Source organism: Lagopus leucura, unplaced genomic scaffold (assembly GCF_019238085.1).
Source record: "Lagopus leucura isolate 7727_CA_CO unplaced genomic scaffold, USGS_WTPT01 Super-Scaffold_100037, whole genome shotgun sequence".
NCBI lineage: Eukaryota > Metazoa > Chordata > Aves > Galliformes > Phasianidae > Lagopus > Lagopus leucura.
In genome coordinates, this window is record NW_024962286.1 from 2,985,963 (window position 1) to 3,013,028 (window position 27,066).

The following is a 27,066-nucleotide window of genomic DNA, read 5'->3' on the forward strand; positions in this document are numbered from 1 at the left end:
CACTCAATGACTCATCAACATTTTTACTGCTTGTAGGAAAGTCAGCTTTGTTGACGTTGTCACCTAGCTGTAAAACTGTGCTGAATTGAGACGCCTTTGGAATGGCTCAACTCTAGCAGTTGATGCTGATACAGCTTTGTTTTATTGCACTTTTACAATGGAAGGACAGACGACAGGAGCCACTGCTGCTTTGTACTTCTGTAAGCAGGTAGGAACTGCTGTGAGCTGTGTTCAAAATACCTGAGCACACCCAAGGAACCTGCTGGGTCAGACTGCCTTGCTGCAGTGTGACACGGGATCCTGGCTTCCCTGCTTACAGCAGTGTAAGATAATTGTGTTTATATTTACAGTTTTGTAGCATGTTTCTTCCCTCCCATAAGATTACTGTGGTTGCACTGCCTCTCAGCTTGCTTGTGGCCTAATATTTTTGCATGCTGTCTGCACCATGAGTTAATTTAATAAGGAATACAGCAATACTTACCTAGTTTGTTTAGATACAGCAAAGTTGTGTGGCCACAGGCACTGCTGCAAGGAGAGTCCATGCACACCACCCCAAAGGAGGGAGCACAGAATGTAAACGTGTATGTTGTGGTTTTATAACTTTCCTCCCTACTGAGGAAGCAGTAACTTAAGTGCATGCAATATTGTTTTCTCATTGTCAGATTAGTATTCAAAGAGCTCTAAATTCTACAGTATTTGTTTCTAGTAGCAAAGCAACTGAAAGAGATTGCTTTTGCATTTCCTATGTAGTCATTAATTAGGATCTCTTCCTACCTTACTGTATGCTGTGACTGTGGCATGTTTTCTGTATTATTCCAGTCAGATGAAGTGCAGAATGCTCAGTCTCACAAATCTGAGTCTCAGCAAAATAAAAAGCTAAAGAATTAGAGTAGTTGACATCAACTGGCACTGCAAATAAGTTATCCTTATAATACTATAATACTATGTACTAAAAGAACATCTCAGGTGGATTGCTCTCATAATCTGTACGAACAAATTTGTGATATGCAATTGTAGTTACAAATATGGGTTTGAAACTTGAGATCGCTCACTGACTGCTGTTCAATTCAAGCGAACCATGAATTATATCATAGACATAGGAAACAAACATATCAGAGAAAGTAGTTATGCTGTGCTGCTCCATTCACTGACAAATACAGTGTCTACTGTTACTTTCTACAGAGTACATTCTACAGAGGTAGGAGTTACTTTGAGGCAGTATTAACTTAGCTGCACAGCTGATGAACAAATCTATTTGAACTCGTGCTTTTGTAAAAAGCACTGGGCTTACCCTGCAGTATAGGGATGCTGTTTTTTCATTTGTTTTCTCTGAAGTACAGGGCACCTCATTTTAATGGAATAAAAAGAGCTAAAAATCAAGAATGAGTTATGCTTAAGCCCTGGTTGCAAAAACAAATGAAATTTACCCCATAACAGGGAAGATGTATTGGGAAAAAATAGGCAAGTTCAGCATCTGCCCTAAGCTAGCTATTTTTGAGGAAATTTTGGCAAAATTAACCCAAACCAGGCACAAAAGCTTAAATTTACATGAGAGTAGTCCACCATTTGACATGTTTCTTGTTGCTTGGAAGAAAGGATAGGAAGTGCCTTTGTTTCTTTTTAGAGTCTTGTAAATTCAACCCAGGTTGGGGCATACAAATCAACTTCAACTAATTCAACTTCAGGGATGTCAGGAAAATCTGACAGTCATTCCTTAAAAGACAGAAATGGTAGCACCTCTTGAGGAACACGATGGTGTGAAGAACACAGGGAATGGAAGGGAAGCACCCCAGGGAACTGCTAAAGGAAGCAGATACTAACCAGACTGCTTATCTTCCAGCATGACCCATAGGCTGCAGCCTGTTTGATGCACCTCAATTTGCTCATGGGAGGCACTGAGGGACAGCAGTGGCTCCTGTTCATCTGTCCCTGTACAACACCAGTGCTCAGAACTGCCCACCAGGTGAGGACATTAGCTGGAGACAAAAATACAACACAGGAGTAGAAATACATGATTAACAGCACCTTGTGGGACAGGGGACAGATTTCCTTGGTAAAGAGACAAAGGCAGCTGTGGCAACAGAAGGCTGGAACAGTTTGTCCAGTGTAGGTACCAGCACAGATGACTGCACCTTGTTCTTTGGCTGACCTCCCCACTCACAGTCTATGCACCCCAGCTGTACTAACAAACAGAGCTGCGTGCCTCAGCTGAGAGCATATGGCTGAAGAGAGCAGGGAACAAACTTTTCAGATGAACTGAGATGCAGTTTTTCAGTACTAAACCCACTCATCTGGCACTCCTCTATCTTTACACAGGAAAGCAGACTGGCCAAATAACTTAAGCACAGAGCCGTACCATATGTCCCACGTGGCACTGGGTTACAGTGGTGTATCGCAGTAAGTACATAAGTGCAGGCCAATGCCCTCCATGTATGCTTCTCTTGCAACCAAGGTGGCAGACTGGCTGTAATGCCCCACGAGGAGGTACATTCAGCAACCAATGGCACAATGCAATTTTAATGTTTTCAGTCTTAAAAACAGAACAAATGCAGAAAACAAGAAGCTGGCTGAGTTTAACCTAAGGTCTGCTTTAAGAAAGCAAACATACCTAACTCAAGTTAGGCCAACCCAAGCACCTCTTCTTGAGATGTGAGATTTTAGGCAGCATCTCAGAGCTCTCTGGCCTCTGCAGCAGAGAGACAGTAATGTGATAGTATGGATTTACTTTTTAATCGCCACAGTGCAGAATAAAAAGTTTGTACAAGTTGGTTTCAGAGGAGATTTAGGCTGACATACCTTGGTGTACACTGAAACAGGGTAGGACGTAGTGAGTTAAAGCCTGAGCTGTAATGGTAGAGGCCTACAACAGCTGTGCTATAAGAGCTACAGCTGTGTAGCTGTTCAGTGTTTAGCTGAATTGTCCAGAAAATAAAAATAGACAGGTTAGCACACTTACTGACTTCAAAGTATATTGAAACTGCCTGAACTCTTCCATTAGAAGATGTATTTGAAACTTAACGAGTTGTTAAGGATACGGTACATCTACCTACCTTTCACTGTTTGCAGTAATTTTATTGCCTTGTGCCTCTCCCTTGCCACCCAAAGATCTGCTGAAGGCATGATTATGCAGTTGATGGCAGTCCAACTTTCAGTTAGGCAGAAAGATGTGATCTCTGGAACCACAGGTGAGGGATCTTAAACACGGCAACATTCATCAGTCTTCTAAAACCAGTCTACAGTGGTTGGATTCAGTGCAAGTGGTTGTACATTCTCTTGGAGCAAGTGTGCAGGCTGACTGACTCCATCCCTCTACTGTCTGTTATCTTTGGATACATTGTGTGCCAGCCAGTTCACTTTGGTTTTCCAGCTCTCTCGCAGGGCTTCATTAAACTTGAGTCTGAAGTGTTTCAGTGCCTCTTCATCCGTTTTACCAAGAGCCAGGGAATCCTGAGGGTAAGAGGCAGAATTCAGTATAGCCTCACTTGAAGTACACCTGACAAGTCACTGCTAAACTACCAAAATATTGACTTAAGAAATTATGTATTGAAAAGGACACTAAATAGGAGACAAATAGGGGTTAATTGTTTTAAACAGTTACTGAAGCTGCACAAGATTTTTCATTGCAATACATCTGTCCTACTTGTAATTTAGGAGTAAGGAAGCATTAGGTTTCCTGGTGCCCTTGCTCAAAGCTACTCTCTTTCAGATGGACAGAGCTAGGTTATTAAATTTAAGGATGCAAGCTGGGAAAAGGATTCCGTGCTCAACCAAAGAGCTGCATCCTTTCATGCAAGGTGGTTCTACAACATGCTTTATTACCTCTGCAATGAAGAATCTGATGGATTTCTTCCCTAAGCACCAGTACCTGCCATTTCTGACATCCTACATGGGAGCCATGCACATTTACTCGTCTTTTGCTGTTCAGAAAGTTGAAGAACTTTCCACCTTCTTCTCCTGCACTACACAACCAGGTATTTAGTTTCAGCCACTCCTGGGTTCTGCTTTACCTTCAGGTACTGGATGTCCTTAGAGCAGCTGAGCTCTGGCAGGCCAGCAGCTTTCATCAGTGCAAACAGGTGCAGGAAGAGAGGACCATGGCGCCTCAGAATCATGTAGGCCTTTTCACAATAACCCCTGAACCTGTTGAGAAAGGAAGATGAGGCAAATAACTGAAGGCTGCAACACTGACTAATATCTTGCTTTATAAAATAGTGAGGCCTTTTCACTTGCTCCAAAACACAATCATTTATTTGTTTTACTTTGTATATATTGAAATGGACTAATGTTTTTAAGTTATCCAGTTATTCCATTTCACAAGAGCTAATGGAATACATGACTATTGGACTGTCGAGTCTAGGGATCTCCACAGCCACTAATTTGAAGCTGTAGTTCCAAGAATGTGGACAAGGGACACTACACCAGGCACAGACACAAGTGCTGCATTCTCTCTCTTTTGGCTTTCTGCTGCATAACGAGTTCTGACAGCTCCAGTATAAGGAGTTGGACTTCACACAGCATCAGCCCTTTGTAAAAGCCTTCTATACCCCAAATATTGAGCATCAGAAGGCAACAGTATACAGAATTATGGAAGACTACAGAGGGGTTTTGTTACCACAAGCAAGAGTATAACAAATGCTTCCAAAATGAATAAGGAGCACTTTATGTTCATTTTATACTAACTTCTGTATTCCAGAATTGTTGTTATGCTGCTTTGTAGGCAGCTCCAATGGTGGAAATAGTGGAATTAACTTCAGAGAACTCAGACCTTAACCTTACATCAGATTGAACTGCTAACCCTTACCTTTCAAACTTCTCACTGTTGTTTGTTTTTCCTTGCTGGATGACGTGCACAAAATCATAGGTTAAGATGAAAGGAACTCGTTCTCTATTAATACCAAATTTGGTCTTGAAGTTCCCCAGAAAGTGACCAAAATCAATATGGAACAACTGGAAAAAAGGAAGAAGAAATTGGTTTCAGAATAGTACTGCTCCTCCCAGTTACTGCATTCGAAAGATACAGACCATAGCATTTTGGGAGGGAGAAAACTGTCCTGTCCCCTGGCACTCCTTGGGAGAAGTGGCAATGTTTACTTGCCAAAATATTCTCTACTGTAATTGAGAGGTACCTGCCTCTTCAGGACTTGGTATAGCTGAAAAAACAAATGTTTTATTAATGCTCTCTTATCCTAGCAGTGCAGTCTGGAGTCCCAGACAGCACGTGAAAATAAGATCTGTTTTGAAGTTGCTACCAAACGTTACTTCTTCAGGTAGAGCTTCCCCCCCAAAAAAACCAAACAAACAACTATAAAGCAAGTGAAGCATTCTCATTGCCAGTACAATGATGGGAAGGAAGGTCACAGCGCAGTCATGTACCTTTTGCAGAGCTGCTGTAAAACCCAAAACATACAAACCCCGAGCCTGCATACAGCAGAGCACCAGCTCCCCCAGGTGGACAAATCACTGAGCATCCCTGCTCTGAAGAAAGCTGCAGAGGCTTCTTCTCCAGCACTGTTTTTTATGTTGTCAGAAGAGGCAATCCTCCATAAGGGCTGCTGCTAACCATAGCCCAGGAAGGGAGGTTACTGTCTTGTTAGTGAATGACACAGTGGCTCTGCAGTCCTTGCAGCACCAGTGTGAAATTATAGCCATACTGATCACACGCAATCAAGTCTTTTTCCTAGGAAAGCTATAAAAATCTTGGACAAGTAACTGAGGTTCTTACCTTGCAACTACAAGCAATCTGTAATTCTGCTGAAGCCAAGTAAGTCTTCAGCCTGCTAAGTATAGTGGTCAGGTTTGTACCTGCAAGTGATTTTAGGTCTGAGGCTGTAATTTCAAAATTAACAGCAGCCAGACAAGAGATTACTTTGACAGTTGGTAGCAGTGACACTTATTCAGAGAAGAATATTCAAATTCTGAAGCTGTATTTACCCTCTCCATGATGGAAGCTATTGAGAATATTTGTCCAAGTCTGCCTCTGCTGGAAGCTGCATCCCTTAGCAGTAGAACTGCACTGGGATATTTCCAACCACTGCTGAGCAGCTTTCATGCACCTCTCCCAGTATTCAACAGCAGCACTCCAGCCCCATACCTGGCCAGTTTCGCGGATCATGATGTTATCGCTGTGCCGGTCGCCGATCCCCAGCACATAGGTTGCCACGCAGTACCCCGCACAGGAAAGAGTGAACTCCTCTATGGCTTGTTCTAAAGCATCACTAAAGAAAAAAGGATGAAAAGGAAGTTTTGTTTTGAACACCAGTGCTTCACAGCTGGGAAGGCTGTTTCTAAAGATCTCTCCCACCCTTGAGACCTGCAGAAGGTAAGAGAATTACATGCCTGAATCACTTCCTGTAGCATTTTCCAGTCATCTGCTATACAAGAAGCAGCTGGAGTAAAAACTATCCATAATTAGAGAGGTCATGGTTATAATTCTGTCCCCAGTCTCAACTCAACTAGCTCAGTATTAACTCAGAGCCCTCTTATTCTGCTAGGTTGCAGAGCTGCCAGCGATCTCACAGGACAGGTTGGAAACATGCATTACTGAAGGAAAACATCGAGAAAAGCAGAAAAGAAGTTTGTCTCTCACTGGAAGGAAGTAGCAAAGCAGCACTGAGTAAAAGCTAAGTCCACATACCCTGGGTTCTTGGATTTCAGCCAGTTTAGCAGTGCATCCTTGTTGAAGGCTGCAGTGGCAGCCATGTTGCTCTTGTTCAGCTGGATGTTAGCGATGGTATCAGAATGCATGACTACTTCTATCAGCCCAGTCTTGTCTCCTGTGGAGAGGCAGCCATAAGGAGTCATCCTGCAGAGACGAAAGAAACCCTTCTGCTGAAATAGTGCCTGTAAGGGAGCTGTCTCGATTTTCCCCTGTCTGCCACATCAAGAGCAAATTGGTAGAGAAAAACTGTCCTTTTGGCCTAAGCTTCAAATGGGAACCAAGGAAAATCCTGCAGTTCAATTCTTCAGTGTTTTGAGCCAGCAGATGGAACTGTATCACTGAACACCCAACCACCTTCACCTCCTGTGCTTCAGAAGCATGAAGGGCAGTTGGGATGCACAGGAGACAGAGGATCTTCCATCTGGCAGCTTGTCTAACCAGCTATCAAGCACTGATTTATTCTTCACATGGACAAAAATGCAACATAACTATGGCTTAACAGGAAATCAGTGAAAGAGAGAGTGGTGAGGTGCTGGAACAGCTGCCCAGAGAGGCCATGGATGCTCTGTCCCTGGAAATGTTCAAGGCCAGCTGGGCAGCCTGGTCTGGTATTAAATGTGGAGGTTGGTGGCCCTGCATGTGGCAAGGGGGGGAGTGGGAGATTCATGATCCTTGAGGTCCCTTCCAACCCTGGCCATTCTGTGATTCTGTGAGTCTGATTTAAGCCCAATACAACTTATATCCCAATTTAACAGCTGTGCAGCCCTGGCTCTAGCTCCAGCCATGTAACAGTACACATCACCAACTTCTGCTTGCTGCCAGTGAATTTCCACAGCCTCTGCTGCTGGACTGTATTTTAGTTTTGTCCTCCATACTTCATCCTTCCCTAAACCATGCTGTGTGGAAGCAGCTGCAGAGTTCTATCTTAAACTGCCTGCATCCCTTCTCCCTCACAGTGCATTTAGTTGGGAATTTCCAGTGTCCCAACTCTTCCTCCTCCCTTCTTCACTGCATTTCTACCCCTCAGCACCTTCAAACCTGACTATCTCAGAATACTGGACAGACCTGGCAGAGACAAAAGCAGCTTGCAAGCAAAACAGCTGTACCCACATGATCTATCATTGCAGCCAGACATCTGTAGGCACATTACTCACCTCAGGTCCAGGCCCTCCTGCTTCCACAGGACGTCCATCAGCTGGATCATCTGCAGAGTCAGCATGTCCTGACGAAGATCTGTGCAGTGTTACAAAGGAAGAAAGGTTCTTTAAGTACCTCCCTATTTTCCCCTCCTGTTCTCTTGCATGCTAAACTTGTTCTGCCCTTGCAGCACGATGCTAGAAGGCCTTTGCCACCTCTGTCTTGCAAGCAAAGAATGTTTTCACAGTTGAATAGCTCAGCACCAGCGTAAAGTTACTGCTACTCCTGTCTGAGTTGATCTATCTAATGGAGATAAATGCTGCTTCACTTTGCCACAGCTCTTACCACAGCAGGCAGTGTAGCACTTCCCTAGAAATAATCTCTGGCCACAACAGGAGCAGTACCAACAGCAGCCCTACAAGGCCCTCACAGCGGGTTCCTTTTCACTGTGTGTGGGAGTATCCAGTTCTCAGTGACTGGTACAGCTGTGTTAAAATATTGTATTGAAGGTGACAGCAAGTAAAATGCAGACCAGAATTTACTACACCTCCAGCTTTCTGTCAGACATCTCCAACACACTGACAGTGCTTGCTGACACAACATCTTAAAGGTCCATGCTTAGGCCCATTCATCACAATAAATACTTGAGATTACGCCTAGAAAGCGTATCCTTAAAGACTTACCATCTCCATTTTTAAAAATGATACCCACTCCACCTCCACCTGTCTCTTCATTATTAAAAACAATCCATAAGGGCTTCATTTTGGAATCCATAAATGTGCACTGATCCACACTACGGGAAACAAAAATACTATCAGTGTTTCTACCTATTAGAAATGTTTGCATCTAAGCTGCAATTTCAACAGCATCCAGAATTGCTCATGGACAGAGAAAACATTAAATTGGGAAGTGTAAGAGCTGAGAACCAACTGCCATGAGAAAAGAGGGCCTCAGAGTAACCAGAAACCTGGCTCTACTGCTGAGCAAAACCTGCAGCACAGGAGGAGGAAGAGATGCAGCTGTATTACTTACCAAACTTCAGTGAGGATAATGCTGGGGTTCAGAGGGGACTGGAGGTGGGAAAGTGCTTCGAGGTAAGTTTCCTGCTTCATGCACACATGCATCATCTCCTTGGCTTGAGGCTTGGTGGCCTTTGGAGAACTCAATTTAACAAACTCATTCAGAGCTTTCATCTTGCTGAGTGCTTCTCCCTGCAAAGAAATGGATGAATAGAGTAGGGTTAACAAATAGGAAATGCCTGAAGAAAATGCAAGAATTAGAAAAATCCACTGTGAAATGCAGGAATTGCTTGTATCTCTTATTTACTCCTCAACGTGTGGCAATTTCATGAATTGCAACAGAACAAATTTAAACTTTCTGCTTTAGAGAAGTTCATGATCAGTTGTGGGTATTTTGCTGGACACAAATGCATTGCAAGGTAATGATTACAGTCCTAAAGACCAGGAATAATGAACAGTGTCAAGCACCAGAGAGAGATGTGAGCTGCACTGGCTACAAGCATGAGTTCTATAGCCCCTGCCCTATGGAGTTCTGGTCATCCCAAAGCACCACTCCGTCCTAAAAACAGGCACAGCATTAGTTTGTGGGCACATCTTAGCTCTGACTTCACATATGCAGTCCCCCACGTCTGAAATAGCTACTGTGATCCTGACAAATAAAGGGTTAGTCAGTAATGAACAAGATTACCTCCACATGGCAACCGAAAGAAAGAATGCACTGCTCCAAATCAGGCAGTGAATTGTAATGATATCCTACTAAATGGCAATTCATTCAACTCATCTAGTAACAGCAGTCTGAGCATTTCAAGCCATCCTAGACAAATCTGGCAGTTTGGGACATGTGGGGGTGAGTAAGAGATGAGCAAAGTCACACATGATGGGGAACTCCAGGCTCTTAATAGGATATGCCAAAAACAATATAGCAGCTGCAAGGCTCCTTCCGTATTACTGATAACATGAAATTGAAAAATCAAAGAGCTGAGAACCAGCTCCAAGCAACAGGGATGACAACCTTATAGATAAAAGCAATTCTTACCTGTTTCATCAAAACCTTCATATGGTGGGTGCTGCCTCTGCAGTATGCTTCCAGGATCAAGCCAAACCTCAAGGCAACTGCAGGGACGTGCATTTCTGACCTAGAGGAAGGAGGGAGGTTGAAGCAAACCTGAGTACCAAGCAAGTACTTAACTCTCCCATTCATGCCAGCACAAAGCATGTATGTGTGTGTGGGGGGGGTTGTAGGAGATGTTAGCTGCTGTTTAGATTGTATGCATTTAGAAGAGAGGAAAAAAAAAAAAAAAGAACACCCACCCCAGAAGGTGCTATAGGAAAAAGACTACTTGAAGTTGTGAGACATCTTTGTCATTAAAATGCTAACCACTTAATTGAGAAGATTAAGGAGTAAGGATGATTCTGAGCCTGTGGCTTGGAACTGGCAAGTGGCTAGGGATGTCCAAAGTGATTTTCTACTCTGGGTATATAGATAAAAGTTCCAAAAACAACCTAAATCCAACCAACACAACTCCCTTCTCTGCCACCTCTCTGTTCTGGGAAGAACAAAAACAAACAAACAATCCTAAACCAATCAACCAAAAAAATGTTGTGTTATTCAGTCTTTCAAATAGCAAACAGCAGCTCCTGGGGTTTGGTAACCATGTCAGCAAAGTCCCATCAGTGCTCTGGTGAAAGATGCCAGCCAACTGCCCTTAGATAAATACCTTGGCATCCACGTGTGCCAAAGTGCTTGCTATCTCATTTCACAGTGCAGTGAGGAATCCAGTGAACCCTGGTCTCATTTGACTATTAAGCATTAGCCCAAAACATCTGCTCTTACCTGAGGTGCCAGAACAAGAAGTGGCCGATCTTACGGTTGGATAGAGCCCTGTCCAGCAGGAACTTGGTTAATTCACAGTCTAAGTAGGATTCATACTTGAGCACCTGGACAAGCTGCAGCAGATATTGGAACAATTCATGATCTCTGTGGACAGAGGGGAAAAATAAAAGATAACCTCATCTGCACTGCAAGGAGTGTGCTTACAAGAACAGCATAGAGAAGGCTGTCAGCCTCATTCACAGTCCTCCTCCGCAGCCCTGAGCATACACAGAAAGAGGCTTCTGCAAATCGCTTGTGATGAACACTTACGTCAGCTTCTTTAATGAGTTGATAGCAAAGGAGCCAACATAACGGTCAGGGAAGCTAAAATCCAACAGCTCCAAGGCATTCAGGACAGGCAACTCTGGCCAGGTCTGAAGCAGGGAAATCATCTGTAATTAAGAAGAAAAAGGAAAAATTAAGACTGATCAAAAGTTCTACTGCTGGAAGAGCAGATCCTTTGCATGGTGGGAAACTATCCTAATCACTACAGGTGCCTCAGAGTCAGTTTGCAGACATCATGTCAAACACCAGTCTGTGGAAAAAAGCACTGTTCTGTAGCATAACAGTGTAGACTGGAAGGGGACTTTCAGAGGTTCCTGTTAAAGCTCTGGCAGTGAGTACAGATGGACACTGCCCCTAACTGACAAGCAGTGGGGCTGAGACAGCACACAGAGCCAAACCTCAGCTTGACTGGGTGCCACTCAGCATACAAAGGCGTTCAACAGCAACTGGGAGAGAATGGAAAATTTTGCTGAGCCCAATGATGCCAAACCCACCTGCACAGGGGCACTGCCAACCATCTCTGGTTAGGCTGGCCTTTCAGACATAACAGGGGTATAAACACAGAAAAATTCATTAAAGATGTGCCCTGCTGCCAACTCCAGCATCCTCACCTGGGCCACATCTTCATGCTTGTTCCATTTGGTGATGGTAAGGAGCTTTGCCAAAGCTTGTGGGTATTGGTCACGGATATCATATCTCATCTTCCACACCAGATCTTTCTCATGCTCATAGAGCTCAGTGTGGCTCCTCCGCTCCAATATTTCCTTCAGTTGCAGCTTCTGCTCATGGGAATCACAGCAAAGAGCATACAGAGGGCTCAGCCTCAACCCAAAGGCCTTGCTCAGCCCAGAGAGATGCAGTAAGACTGGGGTATAGTGAAAAATGCTGGCTGGGGGTAAGATGGAGATATGACTTAATCTAGGAAGCCAGGCTTGCACACAGCCTGCACACAGCAGCAAAGCTGATGCCAAAGACTCACCTCCTCTGGATCTTCTGGTGCAGAGCGGGGTTGTTCTCCATTCCTCCCCAACTCCAGCAGCTGGAACACAAATATAGACTCTGAGAAAGGCTCCTCATTTCCTGTGTACTTCCAGCCTGCTATCATTTCAGGCATTCATGCTGCACTAGAGACTCGCCACATCTGAAGATGGGAACTGCACCTCTCACAGCCCTGATGTAGGAAGTAAAGGGAAAACCCAACTGCACATGATGCCCCTTTCCCCAGCAGTGATGAGAATCAAGGTCCTTCCTCCCAAGAAAAGCACATCTGCACACCCACATGGACCATGCACAGAGCACTGGCTCTCTAAACTGCAGGTTAACAGGAACCACTCCAGGTTCCTACAACCAGTGTGTGCTTTCCAAACAGCCAGCACTGCCCAAGGAACCTTGCATGCTAGCAATCTGTTATAGCTGCTAAGCCAGAAGATGCATCATGGATGAGTCCCTGGCAGAGCACATCTCCTTCCTTTCCTGCAATGGGTTCATTTCTTCTTCCACTTCAGAAGTGTGGCCAGCTGTAGTGACAGATGGAAAATTCTCATACCACACAGCACGTTATCATCCTGTGCTGAAAGGCAGGGAGCTCTCTCTTTTCACTCATCTTCCCCTTATTTCCTTTCCATTCTATAGAGCCCAGCACTGCCTGCAGTTTAAAGGCAGCTCAGTTAAATCCATTTGCAAACAAATGCCCATGGATGAGAGCAGTCTTACTTTAGGAATTCAGAGCATGCAAAACCATTCATTCAAAGATCCATTACTAGTTAACAGAAAAGGCCACTTTTTCTATTTTCTATCCATTAATCAAGTTTGTTTGTATCTGGTCTCTGCAGACAGTTGCCCAAAAGCGTGTGCTCCTGCACTATAAAGCTAATGTTTGAGTCTCAAGAAAACACCTGTGTTCCCTACCTGCTCAAATGATGGATAATACACAGGATGCGATGCAATGTTGGGGAAGCAGATGACTAAAGCTGCTGCACTTTCTGTGTTGGGGTTGCACTGCACCGTGCCCATGGGGTTCAGAAGTTCACCTTTCTCATCTGAAAAGCAAAGCACATAAATCCATCAATCCTATCTGTTGAGGCTTTGGTCCAGAAAGCAGCGCATAGGACTGCTTCCAGCTCTGTCACTGGTCAGAACAGGAAGCAGATCACTTCATTTTCCCAATCTCTCAAAGCACTGAAGTATACATGGCATCTTTAGGACTGCAGCAGCCTCTTAAGTCACGTGTGCAATGCCAAGTAAAACAAGGCCTTCACCTTGGCATGGCTATAATACAGAGCTGTAAAGGTACTGGGACTGCTAGCACAGAGTTAATGCAGCACCAGCATGCCACTCCTGCAACCTACTGGACAGCAATGGAGAATGCAGGGCAGATCACATCTTTGTGGCAGAAGCTAGAGACAGAAACACACAGCAGCATTAGCTCCTGACATACCTGGGAAGGATGACCACATGTGCAAGCAGCACTCCCCTGTTTTCAGCTGGTCCTTGTAATCAAAGAGCATGACATTCACCCAGGCAATGGGGCAGTCCTGGAAAGCAGAGAGAAAAGCTTATGTGAGTGCTGTATTTGGAACATTGAGGGAAGGAAAGAGCAGCAAAAGAACAGGAGATACCCCTATGCAAAGCAAATCCCTCACAATAGCCATGACTAAAAAGTTATATTATCTCCTTAATTTCTTCCAAGTCTGCAAATTGCTATACAGAGTACAGCAGGTGGGTAACTTTCCATTCGAGAGCATCTAGGCATCCCCTCAAAGAGATGCTGGAAAGAACTCACCCCCCCAAGCAGCCATGCCTGCTGCCAACCTCTGACATTCTAAAACATATCCTGAGTACAGGATAGCACCAAATTCAGATACTTACTAAATTTTAGTGGTTGAATGGCACCAAACACTCCCTACAAACGTCTGAAGCTTCATCACCCAATATTTTGCAAGCTGAAGATTCTCTAAGTTTCCAATATAGCTTTAAATTCTATACTCAATGATATTTGAAGGAGCCACATCTTATATCCTTTATGTATTTCAAGGCTTGAGGGGAGAGAGAAGAGCCTCAAATTTGAAACAGGAAAGTGAGTTAACATGCCCTCAGAACACCAGATAGAGAATGCAGAGTATATCTGATAACAGGAAGAAAAAACGTTGGCTCCTTTTGTGCAATAATGAACACTACCTACCTACAGATGACAAACTTTATGCTGTCAATCCCAACCCAACCCTTTCACCCTCCTCCCAACAAGAAGAAACAAAACACCACCACCAGCACCCCACCAAAATCACCCAACTAAACAAACAAAAAAAGCAACACCCAAAAGCCCAACCCAGTCACACAAGCCTCATTTGGGAGGTGCAGGACTCCAGCAAGTAAAGTGACTGGGACATGGCCAAGAAAGAGAAACCATCTCCCTGCCACCAGAGCAAACAGACCAGAGCAAACAGACGTGTTCCACAAGTGAGCTAAGATTTCCTGTGCTCAGGTTCCTCAAATGGAACAGTTTACTTCATGTAACAGTTCAGCAAAACCAGCATTTCACTTGGCTGCTCAGAAAACAAGGCTTGAGTGTACATCAGCACAGAAACTGACTTGCAAAGAGACTGCGAGACCAAACTGTAGTGAGACACACACAAACTGTGTAACATTTGAAGGGATTCACATGGAGGCATCTTGTTCCACTGAGATATGCTACAGAATACATCAGGCTTGCCCAGAAGGTGCACCAACCTTGGTGGAGTTATGCTGTGTCAGCATTTCTCCCTAACGAAACAAAATGAATCACTTCCAAGCGGCCTCTCACAAACCTCTGCTGTTGACTTGATTAAACTAATCGTCTTCTGTAAAATCTTATTTGAGACATCAGCTTTCAGACTGCAGGGAAAAGCTACACACACCACCACCAGCAACAACCTTGTCTAACAGACTCTGTATGACATCAAACCACAGCACAAAGCCTGCCAGAGAGCAAAGCGAGATTTTGGGTGGATAAAGTCCAGCAAAGAAACGATTCAGCATCATAAGGACAGAAATATCTCCTGCATGACTTACAGAAACACTGAAAGCCAAGCAGTGACATTAAAGCTCTGACTCATCGCAGCCAGTCGGCAGGCTCGCCTGTTTTTGTGATAATAAATGACTTAGTCCCACCTATCTGCTCTGCACAGTCCACACAGACCAACAACATGCATGCATTTAACCTCTGAGTACTTTAAGCAAGCAAAAAAATGATCTAACAAAAATCAGGGCATGCTTTGACTGGAACCTCCAGTCACCAATGCTTCTAAATGAGATCTGGGCGCCCCACTCAGAGCTGCAGCCCAAACATGTGATCAGCTCCACTTCTGCAAAGCTCAGCTCCAGGAAATACCAGGACTTTACAATAAAAGCTCAGCAGAAGGCACCACTTTTCCCCATTACAGAACACATATGAACTACTCCTCTGAACAGCCCAGCTAACTGAGCTGGTCTTGTTTTATCAATCAGAGCAGTAAAATTTCCTTCTGACTGCCTCAAAACTGAGAATTGCTCCTATGTGACCACAAAAATGCAGCCTGTGGATGAATGAGACATCCTGTTCAAGGCAAGCCTCCAGCAGAAACTGGACAACTGCTATTCTCCAGTTGTTTTTTTTTTAAAAAGCAAACAAACTCACAAAAAGAAAACAATAATGAGGTGAAAAGGTTGGTTCTGATCTTAGCCTCGAGATGTTACCAGTCTGAAGCCTCCAACCTGGAAACCGGTCCGTGCAAATAGGACTCATGGGTCACCTGTTGCTCCCCAGACAGTAAAGCACCGTAACCCTGAGAGCCTTTCTGATGTCAACACAGTGAGGCTCAGCAAACTGCCAGTCATGGAGAGGAGCTGGGAGAACCAAGGCTTCATAAAATCTTCTGTGATTGCATTTGTCAGTCCCTCATTACTCTGCACTCTAGTAAAGCTACCATGACTAAATCCCCTGTTTAAAGCATGGCAACTGTGTTTTTATGGCTGCAGAAACACTCGTTTACAGAGGAATAGACACATCTGTTCTCACAAAGAAAACTCACATACAAAGAGCTAGAGGTATCATGCTTAGCTAAGGTATAATACTGGAAAACCAGCAATTCCATTCCACTTAGATCTTCTCTTATTGAATTACTGTTATTAATGGGTTAGACGTTTTGAAATAGAGGCAAAGTGAGAAATATCACTGCCTCTCTAATTCAGAAACTCAGCACAGGAGCAGCCAAAGTGACAAGACACTTTCCATCTGCAGTCTGCAGCACCTGAACAACAGCCTTCAAAGTCCTACACTTTTACCTCACCTAGAGCTCTGCTACAACCAGTGCTTACATTACTCGTGTTCTTCCCCATTCTTAGCTGTTAACTTGCTCCACAGAGACTTGCATAAAAGACCTTTCTAATAAAAGAGGATGTAGCATAGAGTAAGGCTTTAACCTCGACTGCAAAACAAGGAAGTTGTGGAACAGCAAAACTAACAAAAGATTCCTCTTTGTGTGCGTTCTGATGTTGAGTATATTTCTTAATAGCTTTTCTGAAGAAGAAATTACAGTTAAAGCATCCTTCCCCATGGGCAGCCACTCCTCAGCTTTCTGTTCCTGCTGAGGAAGCTACTGGTGATCATTCTGTAAGCTCTTTTATTCGCAGTCATCTGAAAGCAATGGGCACTAGGCTCAGGATGGTGTCCTGTGCCCTGCAGCTCTGGCTCAACCTCACACTGGCTTTACTTACAGCTTTCTTGGACTTCTTCTTGGTGGATCGTGCTTTCTTTGCCTTCTCGATGACAGCATAGAGTGCAAAGCAGAGCCGTGCCATACGAGGGAGATCACAGATATTAATATCAAAATCCAGCCTCTGCTTCCACACTGGCTCTGAGCACACGTTCACTTCAGAGCTTGACACCATTTTGCACAGCATCTCATTGCCATGAAAGAGACCTGCCTGCACCACCAGCTGAGGAGAGAAGAAATGAGAGAATACCATGAATCCACAGGGATTTGACCTGTCTGCAAAAAACCCATGACTTAGAAGCAGAATGGGACAGGGAGTCCACTCCTGAAAACAGGATGCCCTACTCCTGTTTCTTTCCTCTGATTTACCAAGACACTAAGCCCCTCAATACCCAGTTTTACTCCACTTCAGTAAGAGTGCTGTTATCTTTTCACTTCATGTAAACTTGCAAAAGCATTGCAAAATGCTTGGGTAATGAATTGGTAAGAATAATACATGTTTCATCCTGTGAAGCCAAGCAATATAACTATTCAGAAAACCTCATCCTCTGAGCTGCTGCAAAACCTTAGGAACCTGTCACGCTGCAAAAGCAAGGCAGGCACCAGGAGCTGGCCAGTGCATACACCAAAGAGAAAAATTAGCAGCACAGGGCACCCAAACACTGGTTTGTCAGAGCAGGCCTGCAGTGCGATGCCAGCACATTCGTGTCTGCAACCTGCACTGCTCCTGCAGCCTGCCAGACTATGGTACAGCTGACAGGCCAGGCTCATCCCCAGCAGGACCTCCTCTTGCAGCACTGCTAGCTAACCCAAATCACAGGACACTCCCCAGGAAAAGCTCCCTGCATTGTGCACTGTGCTTTAACTCTAGCAGTCACAACATCTCCCATCATTCTCTTCTTAGAGCTGGATTTCCCCTCCTCCATTTTTGCAAACTTCCCTGCATCTCCACACCTCTGTCAAGCAGCATCACTGCAGAGGAGCAGCAGTTTGTTACTCACAAACTCTTGCAAGGGAATGTGTTTCTCTGCTGCTGAGCTGCTGCTTAGCAAGTTCCCTTCCCCTTCCTGTTGCATTGCATCTTAGGAACTACCCACGGGCTGAATGAAGCATAATGGAGGCTCACGTGAGATCAAGCTGTCAGCCTCCGCTTTCCTCACCACAAACAGATGCAACTGAGAAAGCAAAAAAGCCAAAACACAAAACAAAAGCCCAGAACTGCTGTACCTACCTTCATTCTCTCATCCGCATTGACCTTGCTGCCTTGCACTAGTTCAATGTAGAAGGACTGCTCCAAGGACCAGAGAGAACCGTAGTTTGGCTAGAAGGAGGAAAGGGTTCTGATTAGAAATAGATGCAAAGGCTTCTCAAGCCAGCAGCAGTTCTCATCACTCATCATCACATGCTTTCAATCCCAACACAAAAGAGCACCGCACTGCAGGCGAGCAGTATTCTGTCACAACTAAGGCAGGTATCTGGATCTGGAAGGCTGACTGGAGCCCTCAGCCCTTAAACCCTGGAGAATAACCTATCCCAAGAGCAGTGGGGAGAACCAGCTGCCATTCCAAGACCAATGTTAGCATCTCCATCAATAAACCAGTTAACAGGGAGCTGGCTCACTCACTGAGCCCTTTTACCTTTTTCTTAGGGAGTGGGGGAGGCTTCACTGCCATCTTTGGGGGGTTGGCTATACTGTTGACCTGCTCATCTCTCATAGCAATAATAGTGGATGAGTGTACCATGGTCAGGTGGGGTGTCAAGCCTCGGTGCAGGCAGCTACGAATGTACTGCAAAGAGAGGAGAGAGTCAGCATGGATGAAACAGAGCCAGGCAGGCATTAAAAGCCGAGCAAATCAGAACTGTTGAAGCAGAAATAGGTGACAAGAAATTATGGAAAAGACACAGCAACAACCAAAATTCCATTTTAATGTACTTCCTCTTGTTTTTTTTAAACCAGCATCTCCCTGGTCTCACATTGCCATAGCCAAGAATGTGACATGCCTTGCACCTGACATTTCATCAACTGACTCAAAAGGCTGCATTGGGGAAAACTGCTGGGGATTCAGCACCCACAGCCACACTTTGCCCTGCCAGGGGAATGCAGAGTAGGGAATTACTTGTTCAGCTTTCAAAGGGCAAACCTCTAGTCCACCATGAAAACAAGAACTATAAGCTATAAAGATATTTACACCACTCTTGGCACCCCGTGACAGGCTTAGATCACTAGCTTCCAAAACCATAAGGACTTGTCAGTTGCTAGAAGTACCCCGTGCCCTAAGCAGCACCATCAGTGTGCTGCATTCCTGTAAACAGCAATGTCTCCTTGATGGAGGACATGTCTCAACCCAACCTCCCGCTAAAAAGAGGTACAGACAAAGGGGAACAGACTTTCTTTTATCAGAGCAAGACAAAAGGCTCACCTGGAACTGGTACAGGGGGTAGTTCCCATAGAGATATTCATACTTCCCATTCACCTGCAGTGTGTAGTCCTCTGGGTTCTCCATTGTCTCGTGGCGGAAGACAGTAGCCTGCTTCTTGACAGCGTAGCTCATTAATGTGATGGGGAACTCATTTGGGGAGATCTGGAAAGTGAAGCTCTCCTACAACCCCAACAACACAGCATGGACTGTCAAATACCAGCAAAGAGCTGAAATCAGCACAAGAAGCAGCAATAGCTCAGCTGGGAGGTAACAAGATTCCCGTTACTGACAATAAAAGGAAGGATAGTGAGGCCAAAGTATTCCTCCTCCCTCCCCCGAAGCAAATAAGTAGGGATGTTTGCCAAACTGGGCTGGAATATGTTTCAGCAGTGCAAGCACAGTGCTGCAAATTAATAACTTTAAGTCCAGTATAAACACGACCACCAGTACATGTGGCTGGTAGTCACCAAACAATAAAATAAAATCTTCCCACTGCTATTCCAGCAGCAAAGCAGACAGTGGCTGAGGTCATTGTGCTCAAGCTATTCTCTCCTAGAGGTGGCTCTTGCTTCATGCCCAGGCACAACATGCAAAACTCACATTAACCAAGGGCAGCAGGCAAGAACAGGGCCCCATAGGCACCACAGATCAACGCCTGCAAGCAGTCTATGCTGAGCTGGCTTCTGGTTTTCTCTCTGATCCATAAGCAAAAAGCTTCCCATCACGTGTGCATACAGCAACTTCAGTCACCAGCTAATTGGCACCCGAGGGGAAACACAAACAAGTCAAACAATGCCACAGAAAAATTGGTGCTTTACCCCGCCAGACTGAAACTTGACGTTGACAAAAATGTTCTTGGTGGGTGTGTGCAAGAGTCCAGTTCCAAGGCCTTTGGCCATGGGTTCAAGCTGCAAGGGAAAGTTGTACTCCATCCAAGCTGCCCAGCTGAGCTGCTGCCGCTTTGCTGCTCTCTCCTCACAGAATTGGCACATTTTGGTGCGGAAATCATTCACCTCTGGATCCTGCACAGAGTCAAATTCGTGCAAACCTGTGTGGAGGTTAAGAAAAAAAGATGAAATAAGCACTTGTACCCCTTGCAGGATTAAGCTGGTGATAAATCAAATGACTGTGAAACAACCTTCCTAAACACATACTTAATATTTGTTTAAAAAGAAAGTCAAGTCAGCCAAGCTGCTAGTAATTGCTCCTTTACTCTGCACAATTGCAGGGAGTAAATAACAACTGCTATTGTGGAGTAAAGACACAATACTATGTCACCCTGTCAGAAGGGAAAACTGCCCTTCTTGCATTTCCATACACACCATTCCCTTACTACAAGCACTACAGAGAAGTCCTGCTTAAAGTCTTGCTTATTTCATCTACCGTGTCAGTGAGATTCCATTGCTATTCCATAAATAATAATGCCATCTGGGACAGAGGCGCATATCACCCACGGCCAGCAGCCCTGCCACGCTCCTGGTGAGACCTGTGATGAGGGAACTGACCTTTCCCAATAAGCAGGCTGATTTGGGAGTTAATAAGCTTCTTGACTCTGTCACCTTCTCGAGCCACGAGCCGCAGGACGGGCAGGAAGGGTTGGATGTCACAAAGGCGCCGCTGCTCATCCTCCAGCTCTTGCTGTTCGGCTGTCTGGTTGATGCACGTGAAGACGTAGGCCTCGGGATCACTGAGCATATGGTAGAGTGGCTCATACTGAGCGTGCTTCCACACCACCTGGAACAGACCAACAGCACAGTGAAACTACTGCTGCGCTGCCAGAACCTCGTCTTCCTCCTCCTGCCATCCCACAGCCTCACTCTCCACCTTCTCTCAATATCCCTGCACCTGCAATCACAGGCAGTATTTTCAGCCAAGTCTGGCAACTCCAACTTCTGCTGAAGATTTGGGTAATAAATCTGGCTAGATTTATTTGCAATTGCTTTTAACTGACTTGCTTTTCTCTTCTGTGCTTGCCATTTGTTCCAAGCCCCAAAAATCTCTTGCCCTCCGTATTTAAATAACTCCCATCTGAATACCTGGCACTAAGCGCCTGCTGACTGAGAGCCTTGTGAAATGGAGGGAAAAGCAGGTTAAGTAATTCACCTCCAGTAACACGAAATCTGTGACAGAGCAAAAGAACTTTTCCCAAGTCTTCTGAACTCCATCAAGTGCTCCCAGTGGGTGACACTTCCACACGACTACTGATATTCCACTCCTTTGCTCCCTTCCTAAGCACACGCTGTAGGAGAAGCAGCCCTGCAGCTGATGGGCCTCCAGCTGACCCAAAAAACACAGACCTGCAACTTAACAGCTGGAACCAATCAGCTCCACTTGCCTTTTTTTTATTTATTTACTTATTTTTGGGCCTGAAAACTGCCGTATGAGAAAACCGGGAATAATCTGGCACTGTGCTTCTGTCCCTTGTGATCTGTGACTCATCTAGGCCAGGTTGCTGCTGCAGAAAAAACCTTCTCCAATTCTAATTGCCTTCACTCTCCCCTAACCACACTTTCTGCCCAGGGAAATAAGAAAGTATCATTTCTTTAACGCATGGCTTCGCCACAGCATTTCATTCCTCAAATTAAATTCTCTCTGTCACTTCTCAGTTTTCACTGTTCAGTTTCTGTGATGCAAGAAATGGCAGGGCTGACACGCTGAACAGTCCAGCACCTTAATTTGTCTATTTGGAGCGATCTCTCTTCCTTGAGTCTGCATAGACAAGAGCACTGCTAACAGAAGATCTAGTGATGGTGACTGGCTGGCTCAGGGAAGCAGCATCAAAAATGCTATCCAAGCCCTGTGCTGCCAGCTCGTGTCTGCACTCATCCTGCAGCCACTCAAAAACTAATTCACACCTCAGTGCCCAGTGAATAAAGCCCAACACATTGGCAGCACCATCAGAACCCTGTTGCTGGCAGCCTCAGCAGCTAGATGTGCATTTGGTGGGTTGCAGAGGCTCTCACAAGAAGCTGTCTCACAGCAATGTATCAGAAACCCAGCTTGCATTAAGACCCAACACAGCAGCTCACAGCTCCCAAGAACAGATTTGTTGTTGCAGGAAGCTGCAGATGAGAGTGACCAAAGCTGTTACCTGTTTGATGGTGCCCAAGCTGGCATTGCAGGGCACAGAGAGATTCAAGTATATGCCTGTTGGCAGCAGAAAGTCCACCTGGATGTTTTGGTTTTCCCCCTTGGACCAGAATTCCATAGGGCAGTAAATGCCCGGGGGCATCCTGCTCACTGCTTAGCTACAACCTGCAAGAGAAGGGGAAAAAAAGACTGCAGCTTCCAACTATGTAACACCTCCTCAGGGCACAGTGCAAACCTGCGCTGGGCTTTGCACAAAGTTAATACCCAAAAGGACCCAAAGAAAGGAAGGTTATCAGATCTTCCACAGCTCAGGAAAATTGGCACCTTAGTTAAACTTCCAGTCCAGAGCCTTTAAGCCACAGGAATATTCTTGCTGCTGGTTCTGAGTCTGCACGCATCATCCTTAAAACAAAACCAAGTAATATTCCACTGCATAACCCACCTCTGAAAGTATAGGAAAAGTGAAATCTAAGGCCAAGGCAACCACGGCAAGTTTGTTAATTCCATCTGCATCCATTCATTTTCCACTTCCAGGTACAAACACAGATAAATGCACACGTGAATGACTAAAACAGAAGGTGCTCAGCAGAAGCCCATCATATGGTTTCTCTCTTAAAGGCACATAATGTCAAAGTCAGAGGAACCCCCAGGCTCCATCCATTTGTCCATGCACAAAATACCATAGCAATGCAGAACCCCGTTTCCTCCAACTCTTTGCTAGTTCTAAATTCATCCCTGCACATGTCCTGAGCAATTCTGTCACTTATCTTCAGCCTATGAAAGCAGTACAAAAACTGCTAACTTCACAACTTAAAACATGGCTTTGCAGCTGTCAGCTGGTGCACAAACTTAGACACCAAGCAACATGCTGCTGAGGATTTGGGTCTCCCAAATCACGAAGTACTGCTGGCAGCTCCTCGTGAGCCAGCCCCGTGCTTCAGCATGACAAGGAGCCCAGCATCTTATCTACAGCGCCTGGGAGAACAACACTTCCCCACCAGCAGTGAGGTAAGGATTCCCAGAAATAAGAGCTATGTTTTATCTGTCCTGCTTCCTCAGCACACATGCTGTATCACACAGAGACCGGATACAGAGACCACAAAACCACCCATGTGCCTTAAAAGGGAGGGAAGTAAAAGGGGGAGGAGGCAAAGTCTACAAGTTTGAATAAAGCAAAACAAGCTTGCCTAGTCCTCTGCTCATTAACAATAAAACCAGCACATTTGTACAATATCTGCTGCCTCAGCCCAATAGTAACAAAAGCAGCCAACTGCCATCACCCTGCTGACAACCAGAGACAGAAGGCACAATAACAGCCAAAGCTGCTTCGTCCTGCTGAGGATTTCAGCCTGATGCAACATCCCATCAGACATGAAGCACCGTGCCTGAGGCTGTGGCATTACGAGGCCAAGTTCCAATCCCTCAGGATCTTGTCCTTCCAAAGAATCACACGGATCTTGGGATGTACAGAGATTTGGCCAACAGAAGATGAGGTGGATATTCCAAAGGAAAGCGGAGTTGCAATGAAAATCAAATCTGTGCAGAGTGTAACAGACACATGTGAAATTACCTGGTGGGCATTTAACAAGGCAGCAGCCACCATAAAACACTCTAACACATCTCCTATAAAAAATGTATGAAGTACAACTCTGGTGTTTACAAAGTAGAACTGCTATTGAAAGAGGGAAAAAAAAAAAGCAACAGGCGATCAGATCACAAAGGGAGCAGTGTTCCACAAACCTCTGTGAGGCTGCTGCCTTACACAGCCACGGAAGCTCCAACGCCTACAAGCAGATGACAGAATTACTAAACCTTAGGACTACAAAAAATACCTTTCAAGTTCATAAGAAATGAGCGGTGCGGAGCTTACAGGTGATGGGTGCAGTGTGGGAGACAGCAGGAAACTGCTTTCATTGCAGGCATCAACTGCAGGGGGAGGAGACCATGGGAAATTCTACGTACACACGCAGGTTTTTAGCACGCAGTCAACACATGTAGCAGAGGTGAATCAACCCTATGTTCTCACAGATGCAGTCAATGAACCTTCTGAAGGTGTCTAAGCTCAGGCTTGGTTTTTTTTGGTGGCGGTCACGGAGTAAAATACTGCACACTGTGGGGAAAGGCAAGTTATTCGAGCACTGATGGACTTACAAAAGTAAGCCACAAGTTTCCCTTAAAGAACAGACTGGGAAAATTCTCAGAGCATGTCAGCATGGCCCCAGGTGTGCAAGCAAGTCCCACCATGATGGGAGGAAGGAGCACTGGGGGGGCAGAGCTAGCTGGATACCTGCACCCAAGTAGCAGTCACCCAGATTAATGAGACAGAAACAACGTGCTGAATCTGCTTAACCTCATGGCCTAATGTAATAACTCCCAGGATGTGGATGCAACCAATAGATGCTCATGGTGGGACTGGCCTTAGCAGCCCTGCTTGCTGATAATTATTGACAACCTGTTTATCCACCTGAGAACAAACACACATGTGGTAAAAGGTGCTAAAACACCTGCTTGTTTGCAGACTGTAAGAGCCTGCTGTGCTGCCCCATTCAAGGCAGCAGCTCAGAGCAGAGCCAGCAGGACAGAGGACTCCCAGTCACCTTCTGCCACATCCAACTGGCTGCAGCCCTTTCCACCACAAGAACAGCTTTGCTGCCTTGCAATCATCATCCATTCCAGAGAAAGCATTCATAGAACAGATTTGACACAAAAACTCCTGTGCTCTCACACGTCAAAAAAGTGTTTCCTTTACAATTTCCATTTAGTACACTCTGAAATACACATCAGCATCCCAGCTGAGCCATCTCTGCCTTCTTTCAGTTCCCGGGACAGTGCTGCACCTTCAACACAGACCTGAGTTGCAACACAGCTCTGCCCCTGCTTCCTCCAACACACACACACAAGCTAACACTTGGACCACAAACTCAGCAGGAAAAAAACCAGGAGCCCTTGAGAAGGTGGAGAGAAGCATGCAAGCACTTAGCACCACCTGACGTTGAAGCTTTTCTATGCTCAGGGTTCAATTCCTCAAACCATAATTTAGACTATCATAACCTCTATTTGGTTTACCATAATAAAACTTCTACTTCTGCCCAGTATAAAAATCAAAGAAAGATTTTTCATATTATCAGTTTTTGCTTAACAGATTGATCCTGCCACACAATTCCACACACTGATTCATGATCTCTCAGTGGTCCTTTGCTGTTCCTCCAGTTCCACAGTTGCGCTGTTTCTACGATACCTTTTATTAGAGAATTCTAAGCCCCTGATTAATCCCATCTACTCATTATTTTGCTTACACAAACATTAGGCTGAATCAGACCTATAATGGAATCTGTTCAGGATAACCAGGCAAGGGATGAAATCACACAGCCCAATGTTTCAGGCCTCCGAAACACTGCAGAGCATCCCCTTCCTACCCGAGACCAAACAAACCACCATTTAGAGTACAGTCAGCACCTTCAGCATACAGAGATGTCAGCAGAGAACAATGACCTTTCCATAGCGCACAGCTACTCTATCTACACAAAACACACAGGGAGCAGGCCTTGAACAACCACTATATCCAAAGATTCTCTTGGCTTGTACCCTTCCCTTTCTGAAATAAACACACCCACGTTTTGAGCATTTACTGTGCTCAGTGCCTGCCTTACACACACGCATGCCCAACAAACAGGCTCACAAAGAAAAGCAACAGGAAGCAGAATTACACTAATGCAATCCAAACTGGAGCTAACCTCATTTGTGTGCAGGACCGATGATGAAAGCGGTTGTCAGCAAGGAGAGAGATAGGAAAGCAGAATATACACACGGTGATAACAACAGGCTGCAGTTCTGGGGGGCTCCCAGCTGCAGAGCAACTCAGCAAAGAGCATCAGAGCAATATACATCACTCAGGCTTAGCAGGACCTCCAGCCCAACTGCAAGGAATAGCCAGAGGGGGGAGAGAGCAGCGCTGATAAAGCAGCTCAAGAGAAACAGAAATGTAAAGCCATACCTCGGCTGGGAGGAAACCGGCACTGCTAGAGAGAGGAAGAGAACGGCAGGGAGTACGGAAAGCACCTGAAGGGAGGGCTCCAGAGCCGTTCCCTGCTGGAAACTTTAAGCAGCCTTTCAGGCAAGTCAGAGTCAACCCGCTATGTTTTCGGTTGTTGTCTGAGGAAGCATCTAGTGGAAAACGGCACATTTAGCGGTTAAAGCAAGAGCTCAAAACCCAACAGCTTGCAAAGTTCCATTCCCAAGCCCAGCAGTCGTTTGATGCGTGACTTTGAACAACCGACTCCTCTGCGTTTCGGTTCCCTCACGTGCACAGGCGGACCATGCAAAGGATGCTGCCGAGTGGCGGGCTGTGCTGCAGGGCCGTGCTGCAGGGCTGCTGCCGCTGCTATTGCTACTGCCGGCACGGGCACAGTCCGGGAGATGGAGGAAGTAGTGATAACGAGAGCAGCTCGCTGAAATTAGCCTTTTTGCAGCTGACAACACCAGACACCCAGATGCATCTCGCAGACACAAACAAGCCGTATGCGCCTACTGACCCTTGAGCTCCACACATCCAACCTCACACTGCTGAGCTCCCGTCCGAGATACGAACGGCACAGAGCTGCCAAGGGAGCGGAGAGCCGCTGGCGGGCACGGTATTGCACAGCATGGCATGGCATGGCATGGCACGGCACGGCACGGCACAGCGGGCACCGACGGACCGAATCCGCAGGGCTGCAGGACGAGGCCAGGCTCAGCACCGCCGCCCGAGGTGCCGGCTGCGTGAGCTCACTCCGCACATCCCGAACCCGCAGCCCGGAAATATCGCATCCTCGTACAACAGAACCGATTTTCTTCAGGATCTGCTACGGGATGCCGA

The 27,066-nt window shown here is 45.6% G+C and overlaps 1 protein-coding gene across 1 annotated transcript; it reads right to left on the reverse strand.

The window, feature by feature from the left end:
• Window positions 1-3,051: 3,051 nt before the first annotated feature.
• PIK3CD (phosphatidylinositol-4,5-bisphosphate 3-kinase catalytic subunit delta) lies at window positions 3,052-26,561 on the reverse strand. Its single transcript, XM_042883054.1, has 23 exons — window positions 26,206-26,561; window positions 22,213-22,376; window positions 20,627-20,855; window positions 19,940-20,169; window positions 19,122-19,301; window positions 18,339-18,488; window positions 17,933-18,022; window positions 16,703-16,924; window positions 13,410-13,506; window positions 12,881-13,011; window positions 11,952-12,011; window positions 11,584-11,751; window positions 10,958-11,079; window positions 10,649-10,792; window positions 9,851-9,950; window positions 8,828-9,006; window positions 8,479-8,588; window positions 7,813-7,891; window positions 6,635-6,802; window positions 6,092-6,215; window positions 4,802-4,947; window positions 4,008-4,140; window positions 3,052-3,447 (listed from the first exon to the last, which is right to left on the reverse strand). The coding sequence occupies exons 2-23, from the start codon at window positions 22,351-22,353 to the stop codon at window positions 3,310-3,312; spliced, it is 3,141 nt and encodes a 1,046-aa protein (XP_042738988.1). The 5' UTR covers window positions 22,354-22,376; window positions 26,206-26,561; the 3' UTR covers window positions 3,052-3,309.
• Window positions 26,562-27,066: the final 505 nt, after the last annotated feature.